At 46.7% G+C, this 17,684-nt stretch overlaps 1 protein-coding gene across 6 annotated transcripts in view; it reads right to left on the bottom strand.

The window, feature by feature from the left end:
* The window catches only part of mfhas1 (multifunctional ROCO family signaling regulator 1), a 90,574-nt gene extending 73,100 nt beyond the window's left edge, over positions 1-17,474 (bottom strand). For all 6 annotated transcript variants that reach the window (XM_059970088.1, XM_059970089.1, XM_059970092.1 and 3 more), the window contains exon 1: positions 14,477-17,474. In XM_059970088.1, coding sequence (XP_059826071.1) covers positions 14,477-17,330 — 2,854 coding nt within the window. In that variant the 5' untranslated portion in view covers positions 17,331-17,474. The remainder of the gene's footprint in view (positions 1-14,476) is intronic.
* Positions 17,475-17,684: the final 210 nt, after the last annotated feature.

The following is a 17,684-nucleotide window of genomic DNA, read 5'->3' as shown; positions in this document are numbered from 1 at the left end:
GGATGTCACTCTTAGAAAGCTTTCCCCGAGAGCAGAGCTACTCTGTGGCACAAATGGGAACCTGATCACTACATTCACTCCACTCCAGAACTAAGGTGGCTCCAGCTTCAGCTATATGGTACACAAATCATCCTTACTTGTGGATTGGTTTACAAGGTGCATTGCAGGTGGGGCACCCCTCATCTGAAATGCTTGGGGGCGAGAAGTGCTTCGCAATTCAGAGTACGTACATAATCAGCGAGCTTGGGATCGCCAGCTCTGTGCTGCTGGCAAGCTGGCTTTGTCCTACACTTGCTCTTCACACATAGGTACTGGGGCAGCCAGTTGCCCCAGCTGTTACATTTTCATTGGCAATCTCATCAACGAATTTCTCTGCTGCTTGAGATCAGCAGACGCTTCACCTTTAAAAGATTAATGCCGTAACCTTTTCATAAATTCCTGCAACCAGCCTGCCAAATATTCACTATCACCTTCAAATTTCAGTTTGTTGTGATAGATCCTTGCTTGTTTCGTGATCAGCATTCTGTTAAGCAGCACATGCTCACTCTGACGCTGACGAATCCACTCTTTCAATACACAATCGAGATCTTCAGATTTGCTCTCTGCTGTGTTTTTCAGCTTCACTAACTTCTGTTCACTACACTCTCCGAACTGTCTGTGATGCTCAGAGACTTGGGCGTTGCCTGGGAACCTTCCCAACACCTTGTGGAATGTTCTATTTGTGACATCATGTCAGCGCTGAAAAATATTTTGGAGGTTTTTGGTACTCAACCTGTATTGTGTTGTTCACTAAGCTTGCCTGAGAATTGTCCTTACACTCAGCATCTGCTGTTCACCATTCCACCACCACAGTATTACAGTACCAATGAGACCCTGGGGAAAGTGGACTTCTCCCAATACTTTAGGAATGACCTCTCAAGGAAGTCATGTATCAATGACGAAATTCACCGATGCTGTCAGCCTGGAAAAAGAATGTTAGAAGATCAAACTCCAGGTCTGACACCAAGCTCATTGTTTACTGGACTGCAAACGTCCCTCGCTTCTAGTAACCGATGAGCCATCACAGCCAACTTGAATATACAGCCACAGTGAGTCACCCATTTTCTTTAGCAATGGCAGTTAAGGGATAAATACTGGCTGAGATTCTGAACAATCAAATGTTTGCTTCACACTCACCTAAGAAGCTGCACAGTATCTCAAATTAATAACACAACTGTAATTCAGACACCCCCTCCCCCAGTCATCAACCTGAACATTGTACCAATGCGTCGATTATTTCTTCTGTATCTGGAGTGAGACTAACTCATTAACAGCTTCAGAGGCAAGGGCACCATCAACAAACTATGGCTGATACGTTTAACTGAAGTGGCATCGCACAGCGGTGATTGAGAGCTGCATAACCGAGTATGCAGCAATTCTACAGACACAAAAGCAAAGTTGAGAAGACAAGATAGAACGAGGTTCCCTTATCTGCCTGGAGGTAGTTTGTGCTGCTTTGCTTATTTTCAATAAAGCTGTTGATCTGGCTTTCTCGTGCCATGAATCTATTTGCACAAAACTCATACATCAAAGGATTCTGAAGACTTTCATCTGCCCATCAAACATAATTGCACGCAATCACCATGCCTCATCTGCTAAGATAATCCTTGCCAGTCTAAGGGTACTGCCTATTCCTGCCAAGCCTGACCTCCATCAAACTAAATCCAATTCTTTAAGTTAGTTCCATCGTGGTCACTAGCCTCCCCACTGACGATGAGCTGAAACCACAGCTGCTTTCTCAAGTACGTGTCAAGATGAATGCAGAAAGTTGCAATATACTGCATTTGAAACAACTGTTTGTTTATTTATTTATGGAAGGCTATTTTTAAAACCACTGTTCTGATCAAAATCTAAATAAAAGAAACACAGCCACTGGAAATTTAAAAGGAAAGCAGGAAATGCTAGAAAAACTCAAATGAGGCTGCATCCACTGTAAGAGATACATTTATTTTGGTCAAAAACCCTTTATCAGAACTGAGAACAAGAGAAATTAAGTCACTCTGGGTAGCAGGGAAGGTCAGTGTGGAACAACAAATATCTGTGGTGTAGGTCAGTTCAGCTCCTTTTGCAAATGTTGTAAATAGCTTTGATTATGGAAAATCTACTCATTTGTCACAAAAAGTGTAATATTAGATGCTGGAAAAGCAAAAGGAATTTTTTTTTAAAGTACTGGAAATGCTTTAAGTCGAACAATATCCGTGGAATGAACTGAATTTAACTCTCTCTCTCTCTCCCCATGAAGCCCATCCTGCTCAGCATGGACAGCACTCCCAAGCTGTATTTACTCCAATCTCCCATTTCTTCATAGGGCTTCTCCATGATCAGTGACAAGGTACCATACTTCTTTGCTGTAATGGCTCTGAGAACAACCTGAAATCATGAAAAGGCTGCACATAAATGTAAATTATTCCCTTTTTTCCTCTTTGTACTGGACCGAAATTTCCTCCAAAATGTCCCTTTGAAAGAGCCAGTCGCAGTGTCGTGAAAGATTTCTCCATACTTGGGTCAGCTTTTATGTCAATCTATTCTTCCATTCTTTAAGCAATGAACATTTTTAAACAAGAAGAGCATGTAAACCTGCAAAGTGATCAGAAGAAAATTCTGTGCCCGGTATTTGGAATTTTTTTACATTCTAGAACTGGGAGGGATTGTGTACAGATATTCGATCTTGGCTTTGGGTGGAATTGGCAACAATCTGTTCCTCTCCCCACTGTCAGCGTTTGCATGAAGAAGAAAGAGGCTCAATTTAATTAAATTTCAACTATTTCTATGCTAAGAGCTTAAGTAGCGGTAAAGGTACAGGTCACCCCAAGACAGTGAAAGTGGATTTGTTGAGATAGGTCTCCTATTTATATTTCAAAACTGGGGAAATTAGGAGTTTCAGCTTAGATTGTGTCTGTACCGAAATATGATGCCCCTTGATGTTTGGCCGACCCTTCGTCAGGACTTACTGATAGTAAGAGATTTGAAAGTAGGAGGGGAAGGGGGGGATGCGAAATGATAGGAGAAGACTGGAGGGGGTGGGGTGAAGCTGAGAGCCAGAAAGGTGATTGGCAAAAGGGATACAGAGCTAGAGAAGGGAAAGGATCATGGGACGGGAGACCTAGGGAGAAAGAAAGAGGGAGGGGAGCACCAGAGGGAGATGGAGAACAGGCAGAGTGATGGGCAGAGAGAACAAAAAGGGGAGGGGGAAAAAACAAAAAAATATCAGGGATGGGGTAAGAAGGGGAGGAGGGGCATTAACGGAAGTTAGAGAAGTCAATGTTCTTGCCATCAGGTTGGAGGCTACCCAGCCAGTATATAAGGTGTTGTTCCTCCAACCTGAGTGTGGCTTCATCTTGACAGTAGAGGAGGCCATGGATAGACAAATCAGAATGGGAATGGGACGTGGAATTAAAATGTGTGGCCACTGGGAGATCCTGCTTTCTCTGACAGACCGAGCGTAGGTGTTCAGCGAAACGGTCTCCCAGTCTGCGTCGGGTCTCAACAATATATAAAAGGCCACACCAGGAGCACCGGACCGAAATAAGATTATCTGGTCATTAACCTTACTGGGACTTGTGGAATCTAGCACCGTGCAAAAAGGCTGCCATGTTTCTGACATTACAGTTGTGTACAAAGCAAATATTCAGACTTACAAAGCTCTTTTGCCATCTTGAGGTTGCTCAGCTGAATAACTCAATCAAAATCATCCCACGTAATTATCACACACCTTCCAAATGAGGTGTAATGAAGAACAGGATTCTCACAACATCAAGAACTAAATTGTTAAAGAATCACAAACGGCAAGAACAGACCCTGCAAAGAGCACAGGAATCCGAGTGGTGGCAAGAAAGAGCCAACAGCACAAAAAAGGCAACACATTTCTGGCAAGAGCTCCTGCTGGGTAGTTTTCATTTTAAGATTCCTTGAATTTCTCATCTGGGAGACAGGAATTAAAGTGCAACAGATTTAAAAGATTGAAAAAATCTTTAGAGATTAACAGAATTCATACCAGGAATTGTGGAAGAGAAGTAACAGTCCAGTTCCATTTGGTGATCTTTCTAGGGATACATAAAATCTACATAATCTTTAAAAAGCAGAACATTAAAATAATACTTCACAGGATGTTATTAAGTTCATCATGACAATGCTCACCCTGTGAAAGATCTGACTGGTCTCACTGTCTTGCTCAGTTGCTTAAACAAAGCAGTGTTCGAGCATTACCCAGCGCCCAAGTGCCATTACGAAGAAAGCATGCCAGCTCCTCTACTTCCTTACATCTTTGCAAAGATTCAGCATGGCATCCAAAACTTTGACACACTTCTATAGATGGATAGTGGAGAATATATTGACTGGTTGCATCACAGCCTTTGTTTGGAAACACCAATTCCCTTGAACTGAAACTCCTACAAAAAATTAGTGGATACGGCCCAGTCCATCATGGGTAAAGCCCTCTCCACCAGTGAGCAAGTATACAGGAAACCAGCATCTATTATCAAGGCCCCCCCACCTCCTAGGTCATGCTCTCTTCTCACTGCAGCCATCTGCAGGAGCCTCAGAACTCAAACCATCTCGGTCAGGAACAGATATTACCCTCAACCATCAGAATCTTGAACCAGTAGGGATAACTTCACTCAACTTTTCCCCACAACTTATGGACTCACTTCAAGGACTCTTCATCTCATGCTCTTGATATTTATTACTTATTTTTTTCATATTTGCTCAGCTTGTTGGACAAATGTGGACACACAAGGTCAGCATGGGTATTAGGACAACTAAACAGGATCAGTGGGTCTGTGCAACAGTCAGCAGCTCAAGAAACAACATAATAAAATGCAAATCACACTATAACATTTGAGACAAAATCTGTGCAGTTCTAGTGAGGAAGCTTGTCACAGGTTACAATAGGATACAGGTTGGAAAGCTGAGTGGGAAAATAGCGGATAGAGTTTAATCTGTTAAGTATTGCATTTTGGGAGGTTGAATACAAGAGGAAGGTGTTGTCTACAGTAAATGGCAAGACCCTTGGGAGCATCAATGTACGGAAACAACTCCATAGTGCCCTGGAAGTTGCAACAGAAATGGCTATGGTCAGAAAGAAGGCATGCATTCATCAGTTGGGGTGTTGAGTATAAAAGTTGTGTGTTCCTATTACAGTTGAACAAAACTTTGGTTAGGTCACGTGGGTGAAGTCCTGGTTGTCACACTACAGGAGGGCTGTGGACGATTTGGAGAAGGTATAGAAGATGTTCTCCAAGATCTTGCCTGGACTGGAGATTATTAACTACTAAGTATTAGCTCCAAAGAGAAGTCTGACAAACTCAGATTGTTTTCTGTGGAGCTTCAGAGGCAGAGAAGTCACCAAATAAAAAGTACATAAAGAGATGGAATTACATCTCAAATGGCAGGGCTAGGCACCTGTGGCTGACAAGGGAAGTTAAGGACTGCATAAAAGCCAAGGAAAGGGCATGTAATGTAGCAAAAGTGAGTGGGAAGTTGGATGATTGTGAAGTTTTTAAAATCCAACAAAAGGCAACTAGAAAAGCTACAAGGGAAAGGATGAAATATGGGGGCAAACTAGCCAATAATATAAAGCAGGATACTAGAAGATTTTCAATTACATAACAAATAAAAGGGAAGTGAGAGTTAATATTGGACCACTGGATAATGATGTTGGTGAGGTAGTAATAGGGGAATAAAGAAATAGTAGATGAACTTAATAAGGACTTTGCTTCATTCTGCACTGTGGAACAAATTAGCTAGATGCCAGAGGTTCATGAGTGTCAGGGAGCAGGAATGATTGCCATTGCAATTACAAAGAAAAAGTGCTTAGACAAACTCAAAGGTCTAAAGGTAGATAAGTCACCTGGACTAGATAGACTATAATCCCGGAGTCCTGAGAGAGGTTGAAGAGATAACAGATGCAGTGGTCATGATCTTTCAAGAATCACTTGATTTTGGCATGGTCCCAAAGGACTGGAGAATTGCAAATATCACTCCACTCTTTAAGAAAGAAGGAAGATAAAAGAGAGAGGAAATTATAGGCCAGTTAGCCCAACCTCAGTGGTTGGGAAAGTGTTGGAGTCTATTATTAAGGACGAGGTTTCGGGGCACCTGGAGACTAATGATAAATCAAAGTCAGCATTGTTTCTGTAAAGGGAAACCTTGCCTGACAAATCTGTTGGAGCTCTTTGAAGTAGTAACAAGCAGGGTGGACAAAGGAGAGGCAGTGAATGTAATTTACTTGGATTTTCAGAAAGCATTTGATAAAGTGCCTCACATGAGGCTGCTTAACAAGACAAAACCGTGGCATTACAGAAAATATACTGGGATGGATAAAGGAATGGCTGACAGGCAGGAAACAGCGTGTGGGAATAAAAGGGACCTTTTCTGGTTGGTTGTCAGTAACTAGTGGTGTTCCTCAGGGGTCAGTATTGGGACCGCTGCTTTTCACATTGTTTGTCAATGATTAGATAGCGGAATTGATGACTTTGTGCTAAAGTTTGCAGATGATAGGAAACACGAGGAAATCACCAGCAGGCCAGACAGCATCTATAAGGAGAAGTACAGTCGACATTTTGGGCCGAGACCCTTCGTCAGGACTAACTGAAAGGAAAGATAGTAAGAGATTTGAAAGTAGTGGGGGGGAGGGGGAAATGCAAAATGATAGGAGAAGACTGGAGGGGGTGGGATGAAGCTAAGAGCTGGAAAGGTGATTGGTGAAAGTGATAGGAAGATAGATAGAGGGTTAGGTAGTGCTGAGGAAGCAATGCAATTGCAGCAGGACTTAGACAAATTGGAAGAATGGGCAAAAACATGGCAGATGGAATGCAGTGTTGAGAAATGTATGATAATGCATTTTGTTAAAAGGATCAATAGTGCAGACTATTATCTAAATGGCGAGTAAATTCAAACCCCACAGGCACAGAGGCACTTGGGAGTCTTGCACGAGGACTCTGAGAAGATTAATTCACAGGTTGAGTCTGTGGTAAAGAAGGCAAAGGCAATGTTGCCATTTATTTCATGGGGTATAGAATATCAAGTCAAGTCAACTTTTATTGTCATTTCGACCTTAACTGCTGGTACAGTGCATAATAAAAATGAGACGTTTGAAGCTTTGAAAGACACTAGGCAGGCCACAGTTGGACTACTGTCTATAGATCTCAGTCCCATATCTCAGAAAGGATGTGTTGTCATTGGAGGGAGTCCAGAGGGGGTTCATGAGGATGATTCTGGAAATGAAGGGGTTAACATATTTGGAGCATTTGGCAGCTTTGGGCCTGTTCTCACTGGAATTTAGAAGAATGCGTGGGGATCTTATTGAAATTTACTGAATGTTAAAAGGACTAGATAAGGCGGATATGGAGAGGATGTTCCCTCTGGTGGGGGTATCCAAAATTGAAGGGTAACCTTTTAGAACAGAAGTAAGGAGGAATTTTTTTAGCCAAAGAGTGGTGAATCTGTGGAATGCTCTGCCACAGAGCGTGGTGGAGGCCAAGTTCGTGGGTATATTTAAAGTGGAATGTGATAGCTACCTGATTGGTTGGGGCATCAAGGGATAGGGTGAGAGGGCAGGTGTGTGGGGTTGAATGGGTTCCGGGATCAGCCATGATGAAATGGCGGAGCAGACTTGATGGGCTGAATGGCCTAATTCTGTTCCTATGCCTTGTGGTCGAAGCTGCTATTCCCACAAAACAACACAGACCCACCAGCAATCTGTGGTGATTCACAATTCTCAGTTTCTCTCTTCCTCAGTATCGGCTGCTGGACAAAATTGCATCAATAACAAGGCACAAATCTCAGGTATCATTAAATCTTCAGCACCATCTTGCAATATGTTCAAGTCTCTGGATTGAAGGTCGAATTCTGAAATGCCCTTGTACTCTGCATACCATTTAAAAGCCCTGTAACTATGCACCTGGTTCTGACTTGTGACCACAAGGAGTGCTTTCATGCTCGAAGTTTTCAACACATACCAAAAATGTTGTCAAGAGTATTCTACTAAAACTGAGGTAGCTGATCATTTTTCCAAAGGAATGTCAGTATGAGTGGAGCCTCGCTAATGAATTCCTCAGGAGAAAATGAAGCCAGACACCAGACAAAGCACGTGGCAAACCACTGGATATCAGCAGCTGTGCAGAGGGTGGGGTGGCAGAGGGTGAACAAAGGAAATGGGGCTGTGCAGCTCAAGGACAAAGTACGTTTGCGACGAGGCAGTGTAAGGAGGAGACTGCATGAGGTGTAGCACAGACAGATCTTGCAGCAAGGATACCTGTGAATACTGACTGCACTGCATTATCCAAATGCTCACTCTGAGAAACACCCACTGCACAATAACAAGCAGTGAGCTTTGGACATCATTGTAGCCAGCAGCTTACTAGCGTTGAGCTTGTGATCATAACACTCACTGGCTCTAAATAAGGAAATACAACATGTCTGAAAACCATTATTAACCTTTGCAGGTCCCTCCTGGATCAATTTGCCCAGAAACTGAGGCCATGGGGTGAAGGAAACTGATCAAACCCACCCAACTCTGCCCGATCAGAGCACCAGCACAAATTGGTCACAGTTCCAGGTGACTGCCGAGATGGAAAATTGAAACCCAACTCACACCGGAGAACCTCAGCTAACCTGAACGTAATGAGTATTTTTTCCTGTCATTCACTACTGAACCAGACCATCAGTGTAAAGACAACAAACTCAAACAGGCCCTCAGCACAAAGGGGGTAAAAGATCAGGTATTGATCTAGAAATACAACATGGTAAGAGTAATCAAACATATCAACCTGGATAAATGGACTGAGCCAAGCAGCACAATTCAGAATAAACCGCTGACCCAATGCCAGACACACACGGGCTCCGATCACTGCAGACATTCACATCAAACCAAGCAATGTGGGCACCACCGTACCACAGCAGTTAGCACAACACAGGCCAGAGTTCAGAGTTCAATTGCCTTCGCTGTCTGTAAGGAGCTTGTACTCCCTCCCAGTGAACATGTGGGTTTCCTCCCACACTCCAAAGTTAGTAGGTTAGTTGAACACTGCAGATTATCCTGTGGTTAGACTAGGGTTACAATGGGGGTTGCTGGATGGTACGACGCAAAGGGCTGGAAGAGCCTGGACCACACTATATCTTGAAATAACTTATATTCACAAGTGTACTGGAATACAGCAGGTTTACTGAAAGCTGCACAAAGTCAGTATACAGCCACTGAGGCATCAGTATTTAAAATGTATAACTTACATGGACAAGTTTTAGACCCTGGAATAACTTGTACTGAGATCCAGAAATCACAGGTACAGAGAGAGGGATGGTGGGAGCTGGCATTAGCTGGACAAGGAAATAATGGGAGCAGCAGTCCTGGCCGGGGGGGATTCTGTAAACTGTCAGAGTTGTGTTTTCAGATGTTGAGAGCGCGAGTTCAAATCAGGGAATACAAAGACTTTCATGCTGGGCTTTCCTACTCCCACAGAAGCTGCCTTGGCTTTGTACCATTCTACTAGTGCAGTGATGGAGCCAACTTCCACCTCTAAATCTTCCTCCATCTGAAGAGTCACAGAGTCATACAGCACAAAAGCTCCACTGTCTCCACTGAGTCTCCACTGAGCTTTGAGCTTCAGTTACAGCAATCTGACCTACTCCCATCCTATGCAGCTCACTTCCCGATCAGCTCTCCATCAATTCTCCCACTCACCTACTTCAAGACGTGACACCTCCATCGTTAAAAACCCTGACCATCCAGGACATGGGAGCAGGCACAGAAACTAAAGACCCATACTCAAGGTTTTAGGAACAGCTTCTTTCCCTCTGCCATCCGATACCCGAACTACCCACGAACACTCTGACACTATTTAGTTTTGTAACTTCGAGTCACCTTTATGCCTCGCACAGTACTACCATCACAAAAGAAATTTGTATCAGTGATAACAAGTGTTTGATTGTGGAGGTTAACCAGAACATCCAGGGGAGACCTACGTGGTCACAGGGAGAGTGTGCAGAGCAATCACGACAGCAGCAGAGTCAGGCCTGCACCCTGGCCATTGGAGCAGAGAGGCAGCAGCTCAGCGAGCAGTTATCTGCAGTCTACAAAACCCTGGCCTGGATAACATCACAGATTGTTTTCCACACTCTTCAAACTGGTGCAAGCTAACTTTTGAACGATGCGCAAGTACGTAACTGAGAAAAGAAGACAAGTCTGTGGTGTGTGCCTATATCCTGCACTTGCTGGACCTTAGGCAGCCTCACAGTCTTCCCTCTTGAAAGCACACGAGGGAAGTCAAGATGTCTTAGGTGCAAGCCCGTCACTGAAATGTCTGAGAATGCACCACACCAACAAAGGTGCAAGTCTGTTTAACAAACGTGGCTCCATCTGCCATTTCAGGGGCATCACTCACAAGGTCTGAAGATTAGCCAGTTCCAAGTATCCAAGGCCAACACTCCTCCCTGAAGCAACAGCACCAAAACAAATCAATCCAGTATCTTTTGCATCTTACATGACATTTCTGTGGTCATGTCTCCTGGAGTGAGTGGGTGCTGCACAATAACTCATTCCCTTTGAAGTACCTCAGGTCATTACACAGACAATCCAATTTATCTAAATGTAGAGGCACATAGGTTTGCCCACGGTATGGCTATAGCAACCATGTATCTGTTTTCTATCCCAATTCTATTTTGTGCTGTGCATTATGTTTATTGTGGTAGTTAGTCACGGGGTGGAGGCATGGTAAAAGCAAAGAGTTTTATTTACGTATTCTTGATTTGTCTTTAGTCAGTTAGCGTTAGAGACAGCCGGAAATGATATCTTTTATGTTGACTGCTGAATGATGCTTAATTTCGCTTACTCATTGCTTAAGTTCACTTAAAACAGCTTAATTACGTTGAAGAAAACTTAAGTACGTTTATCACGCTAAGACTGTTTTGTTAAATCACTAATTTTAGTTTCATTAGTTTTATCACTTCAAGATTGTTTGTTTTACCAGATGCTCGACAAAGAAACGAATATAGTTCTTTGAAACCTTGTTATTGAATTTGAATGGAAGGCGCGTCATACAGGATTAACCACACAACCCCCGCCCCCACACCCCATGCTTAGTCTACAGAGTTGAATCCTGTGTTAGTAATACAGGCCAATATACCTACTGCATCGGGGAAACTTTGACAAACCTATAGTTGTGTGGTGGACAGTATACCGACTGGCTGAACTGCAGCCTGGTATGGAAACACCAATGCTTTTGAACAGAAAATCCTAAAAAAAAATTGTGGATACAGCCCAGTCCATGATGGGTAAAGCCCTCCCAACCACTGAGCTCTGAAATGTTGTTGCAGGAAAACAGCATCCATCGTAAGGGAACCCAACTACCCAAGGCAGGGTCTCTCCTGGCTTACAGCAGGAAGGTGGTACAGGAGCCACAAGGCAGAGGAACAGTTATTAACCATCAGGCTCTTGAACCAAAGGGGATAACTTCACTTGCCCCATCACTGAAATGTTCCCACAACCAATGGACTCACTTTCAAGGACTCTTCATCTCATGTTCTCGATATTTATTTGCTCTTTACATCTTACGTCTGTGGTGGAGAAGGTGTTGGTAAAGATTCTTAGAGATAGGACCTATGGGCATTTAGAGAATCATGATCAGATCAGGGACAGTCAATATGGCTTTGTGAAGGGCAGATCGTGTCTAACAAGCCTGATAAGAGCTCTTTGAGGAGGTGACCAGGCATATAGATGATATAGATCACAGTGGATGATCACTACATGGATTTTAGTAAGGCATTTGACAAGGTACCACACGGTAGGCTTATTCAGGAAGTCAGAAGGCATGGGATCCAAGGAAGTTTGGCCAGGTGGATTCAGAATTGGTTTGCCTGCAGAAGGCAGAGGGTCGTGGTAGAGGGAGTACATTCGAATTGGAGGGTTGTGACTAGTGGTGTCCCACAAGGATCTGTTCTGGGACCTCTACTTTTATTAACAACCTGGATATGGGGGTAGAAGGGTGAGTTGGCAAGTTTGCAGATGACACAAAGGTTGGTGGTGTTGTAGATGGTGTCGTAGATTGTCGAAGATTGCAGAGAGGATGCAGAAGTGGGCTGAGAAGTGGCAGATGGCGTTCAACCTAAAGAAGTGTGAGGTGCAAACACGAGGAAGGACAAACTCCAAGGCAGAGTACAAAGTAAATGGCAGGATACTTGGGAGTGTGGAGGAGCAGAGGGATCCGGGGGTACATGTCCACAGATCCCTGAAAGTTGCCTCACAGGTAGATAGGGTAGTTAGGAAAGCTTATGGGGTGTTTGCTTTCATAAGTCGAGGGATGGAGTTTAAGAGATGCGATGTAATGATGCAGCTCTATAAAACTCTAGTTAGGCCACACTTGGAGTACTGTGTCCAGTTCTGGTCGCCTCAGTATAGGAAGGATGTGGAAGCATTGGAAAGGGTACAGAGGAGATTTACCAGGATGCTGCCTGGTTTAGAGAGTATGCAATATGATCAGAGATTAAGGGAGCTGGACTTCACTCTCTGGAGAGGAGGAGGATGAGAGGAGACATGATAGAGGTGTACAAGATATTAAGAGGAATAGACAGAGTGGACAGCCAGTGCCTCTTCCCCAGGGCACCACCACTCAATACAAGAGGACATGGCTTTAAGGTAAGGGGAGGGAAGTTCAAGGGGGATATTAGAGGAAGGTTTTTTACTCAGAGAGTGGTTGGTATGTGGAATGTACTGCCTGAGTCAGTGGTGGAGGCAGATACACTAGTGAAATTTAAGAGATTACTAGACAGGTATACGGAGAAATTTAAGGTGGGGAGGTTATACGGGAGGCAGGGTTTAAGGGTCGGCATAACACTGTGGGCCAAAGGGCCTGTACTGTGCTGTACTATTCTGTGTTCTATTTTTTATTATTATTATTGTTTCCTCTTTTTACATTTGCACAGTTCGTTGTCTTCTGTGCTCTGGCTGATCGTCCCAGTAGGGCGGTCTTTGGAGAATTGAATGATTAAATTCAGTTATAGTTATTATTCCATAGATTTGTTAGACTTATCCACAAGAAAATGAATCTCAGGAATTGTATATGGTGACATATGTACTGTACTTAGACAATATATTTATGTTGAAATCTAATTGCATATCTGATTGTTAAAGTTTGATTGGAAAGCAGCGTTGAGTACTTGGTACAGAATGGCATGCACTGTTAGTAAATCTCTGCTAACTGCAACTTTTGATGCCTCTTATGAAAGGGCATGCATCAGAAAGAGGATTTACCAAATATAATCAGGAATGGGCCACACTGAAACGAAATTAAACAACATGACATTGGCACTATTTCCACTGGGTAGGAAACACCATGAGAAGATTTGACAAAGATTGTCATGAATTTTGATGGAAGTCAAAGATACCGTATTTTTCTCGAATCAATAGAAAATTAAAAGAAATCAGTGAGAAATGGTGTCAGGGAACTTACTTTGCAGGTTGTTAGCCAATGGAATGTGTCATAAAATGGAATGGTTAAAGCTGAGAACCCTTGAATCTTGGCATAGTACTGGAGAAAAAGTTGGAATGGGATTGCTTCAGCAAAATTCAACATGGCCACAAAACCTCTTATGCTATAAATTTACTATTTTGTTATAGAGGTTCCTCATTTCAAAGTTCCTACCAACATGCTTCACCCACAGGGAAAGAGGTGCCATCATCTTCACTAAATCCATTGCAAAATATTTCACAGTCCAGTTGATTTTAGCTTCCTCTATAAACGAGGTGATTCTCAGAGGTCTTAGTCAGCAGAGACCCGAGATGAATATAAGGCAGTGAAGATTCACTGCTTTCAACAGCCCTGTAGCTAAGTTAGATGCTCCCTGTGGAATGACAAGAATCTTTTGGCTACAAGCAGCCCACAGACCAGTCACTTATTAGATTCTGCTACATTATCAACCACCTCCTCACTACAGACTAGAATCCTGCTTTAAATACGTATCTGCCCACACAGACAGTGACACAAGCACGAGTCACCCACCAGTCTTCCTGCCCTGCCTAGATTGACCAGACGGAACGTAACAACTGGTGCATAGCCTGGGTCACCAATGCCCCAGATTGCCCTCCCAGGGAACTTCCTGACACTGAAAGTACAAAATTCTCATCTGTATATGGACCATACTTCCCTCTTCTCCTCCAGTCCCTAACTTCACACAAGAAACATTAGTCTAAGCTTTTCAGGAAACCTATGCACGTCCCCTCACTGAACCATGATGTCATCACATGATCCACTTCATCAACCAATGCTCCTTTGCAACGTACTTAACATCCACAATAAGAGTAGTTATCAAATCAGCAGGTCCGACCACATGCAAAATTCCTCTTCTGAGCCAACCTTAATCTCAGGTATTGGAACACAGCACAAATACACAAATCAGGTGCACGGGCTTATTAATCATGTAGGTATATAATATTGAGGCAGCTTACCTGGAAAGGTGTGAGGATTTGACGACCCTCTCTTAAGGCACTTGGAACACAGGACATGCACAGAAAAGAATAATCCCGGCCATTCTTGGAGCAGCATATTCAGTTCTTCCACCAAAGGGATTATGGCTTGCCATGCAGTCCAAATATTAGGCAAGGTGGCGTGACTGGCAATAGATAAGGTGTCCGCTTGCAAGCAGCTTTCAGACGGTTTATAGCTGATGACCACTGGGACCTTGCCCCGGTAAGCAAAGATCTGGTATTTACCATCTGAGCGGTGAACAATATGAGAGTTGATCTGGACGCTGTATCTCGCAAACAGCCCTGGCGGGAACAGAAAGGGGAAACTGTACTCCACCTGCAGCTGCTCGACTGCGATGGGCTGCCCGGAGAGATTAAAACCGTTGATCCACGCCTCAGCGTGGGGGACCTCATTTTTCACATAGCACGGGAATTTGAACCACACCGTCGCCCCGTTCACGGGCGTCACCTTGGGCTTGTTGAGGCAGTAACACAGTCCCATCTTCTCCAGCAGCTCGAGGATCAGGTGCAGGTCCTGCTGTGTCTGGATGTGAGGCTTCAGCAGCAGCCGGACAACGTGCAAGGGGAGGAGGCCGTGCAGCAGGAAACCCTCCACAAAGTGCTGCAGCTGGGCCACCCTCAGCTCGTCGAGCCGGGTGTCCGCCAGCACTTTGCCCAGCAGCAGCGACGCGTCGCGCTGGAAGAAGACATTGAGGATGTCGATCAGCTTGGTCAGGTTGTGAAAGACGCACTCCTTGAGGGTCAGGCTGTCCTCGAAGTACAGCAGCTTCCCGCTCTCGTGTAGGTAGGACAGGGCGCTCTGCAGGCGATCTTCGGTGAGCCCGGCCTGGAGACCCAGGCGCGCCGAGTCCCACCACGACAGCCACAGCTCCTGGGGCTTAAAGTGCAGCTCCTCCAACCTCTGCCAGGACCTCGGCAGCACCCTGTGCAGGTTGGGGAAGATCTCCCGATGCTCGGCCACCGACAGCAGCTTGTCTTTCACGCGGCCGATGCCGGCGAGGTGTCCACGACAGCTGACCGGGATGACCGGAGACAGGATCTGCAGCCGGTGGTTGAGCAGGTACTGGACGTGCGCCTTCCTCCTCCGCAGGTTCTTGTCGGACACCCCGTAGAAGGGAGCGTGCGGGCTGGTGGCCCGCAGATCCGAGCCCTGGCCCTGCCTGAGAGCCGCGTCCACCTTCCTGGCTACCGCCTGCAGGCAGTCCACGTCACGCTTCTCCTGCACGGCGATCTGCTGGTGGATGTCCAAGCATTTCTCCTCCACTTCCCTGTCACTGCACTCGTCCACCTGTGCCCCCACCACGCACACCACGCCGTGAGGGACCCTGGCCCCGAGCAAGTGGAGGTAATAGCCCACCTGCTCGTAGAAGCGACGGGGCTCATAGGCTTTTAAACTGACCACCAAGACGTAGAGCGCGCCAGGAGAGAGGAAGAACGGGCGGATGGAGTCGTAGTTGGGATCCCCCGCCAGATCGTAGACAATGAAGGTCAGGTTGTTCTCGGCATCGGCCACCCACTGGGTCATCTCGATGCCGTTACTATGCGCGGCAGGGGTTGGGGGAGTGGGCTGGCTTCCAACCAGGCACTGTCTCAGCGATGTCTTGCCCGAGCTCTTCGCACCCATCAGCACCAGCTTGAGCCGAGGTTTGAGTGCTGGCTGTGACAGGGCCAACTCCTTCTGATAGGCGGCTATGTAGGGGATGCCTTTCATGCAGACTTCGTAGGGTGGCTGGATCAGAGGGTTGTCTTTGATCTTCCACAGGCTGACCTTGGAGAGCTTGCCGAACGAGTCGGGCAGGATGGCAATCTGGTTGCCCTGAAGTACCAGCTCCTCCAGGTGGCACAAGCTGACGATGGAGTCGGGCAGGTAACGCACCTTGTTGTTGTCTAGCCACAGGGTGGCCAGCTTGGAGATGTTCGAAATCTTCTGCGGGATCACGGAGAGCTTGTTCCTGCTCAAATACAGCTCCTCCAAATTAACCAGCTCCAACAGAGCACTGGGGAAGTTCTCGAAAAGGTTGGAAGACAGGTTGATCATTTTGAGCTTGTCCAAGCGGCCGAAACTCTCGGGTAGGGAGTGCAAGGTGTTGTTGTCCAACATGAGGCTCTCCAGCTCCGTGAGTTGGCAGAAGGTATCTGGCAAGTCCGAGAGCCGCAGACTGCTCAGCCACATGATCTTCATTGAGCGCAGCTGCATGATGTCCTGAGGCAGGGCCTCGATCTTGTTGCCGGAGAAGTCGAGCTCCTCAAGGTTTCCGAGGCGCAGGATCTGCTGCGGGAAGGTGGTCAGCCGGTTGTGATCCAGGTCCAGGGTCCGCAGCTTCTGCAGCTGCCCGAAGCTGGGCGGCAGCTGGCTGAGCTCGTTGAAGCTGATGTCAAGCTCCTCCAGGCCGTGCAGGGCTCCGATCTGCAGCGGCAGCAGCTGCAGCTTGTTGTGGCTCAGGCAGAGTTTCTGGAGGCGCTGCAGCCGACCCAGCTCGCCGGGAAGCTGGGCCAGGCAGTTGTGCGCCAGGTCCAGCTCGGCCAGTTGGTCCAGCGCGCAGATGGGAGCGGGCAGGCGGCACAGCCGGTTCCTCCGCAGGATCAGCGCCCGCAGCCGGGTAAGGGAGGCGTCCAGGCCGTCGGGCAGCTCCCGCAGCGAGTTGTTGGCCAGGTCCAGTATCTGTACCTGGCCGATGTTGTCCGGGAGCGCCAGGCGCTGCTCGCTGGCGCTGCACAGGCTCAGCTGCCGGAGGTTGCGGCGGAGTTTCCTGCAGCGAAGCGCCGCCTCCCGCCACACTTTCACCGCCCGCACGCTGCCACTGCTCTCGGCCATGACGCCGCTCCCTCAGTCGACATGGTCAGCCGCAGGTCCCGGCTGGCGCCATCGCAGTGTCCCGGACGCCCGCCGCCTCCCGGCCCCGACCGCCATTCGCGCGCTGACGACGGAGGGAGGGAGGGAAGCCGAGCCCCTCCAGCCCGCCGGCCCGCCGCCGCCGTCTGTCTGCCCGCCGCTGTCCGCCGGCCCGGGCGAGCGCGCACGGCTCCGCCCCTCTCTCTCCCCGCAGCCAATGCAAGTGCGCCGCAGGCCGGCTCCGTGCCCCGGGAGCAGCCGCCGCCCCTCCGCGCGCGGCCGAACAAAGGGCAGCCAAACACCGGCGGTGGCCCACCGAACCATTCCCTTTCTTTC

The sequence above is a fragment of the Hypanus sabinus genome, chromosome 5 (genome assembly GCF_030144855.1).
Source record: "Hypanus sabinus isolate sHypSab1 chromosome 5, sHypSab1.hap1, whole genome shotgun sequence".
Classification (NCBI taxonomy): domain Eukaryota; kingdom Metazoa; phylum Chordata; class Chondrichthyes; order Myliobatiformes; family Dasyatidae; genus Hypanus; species Hypanus sabinus.
This window is presented reverse-complemented; position numbering and strand designations above follow the sequence as displayed.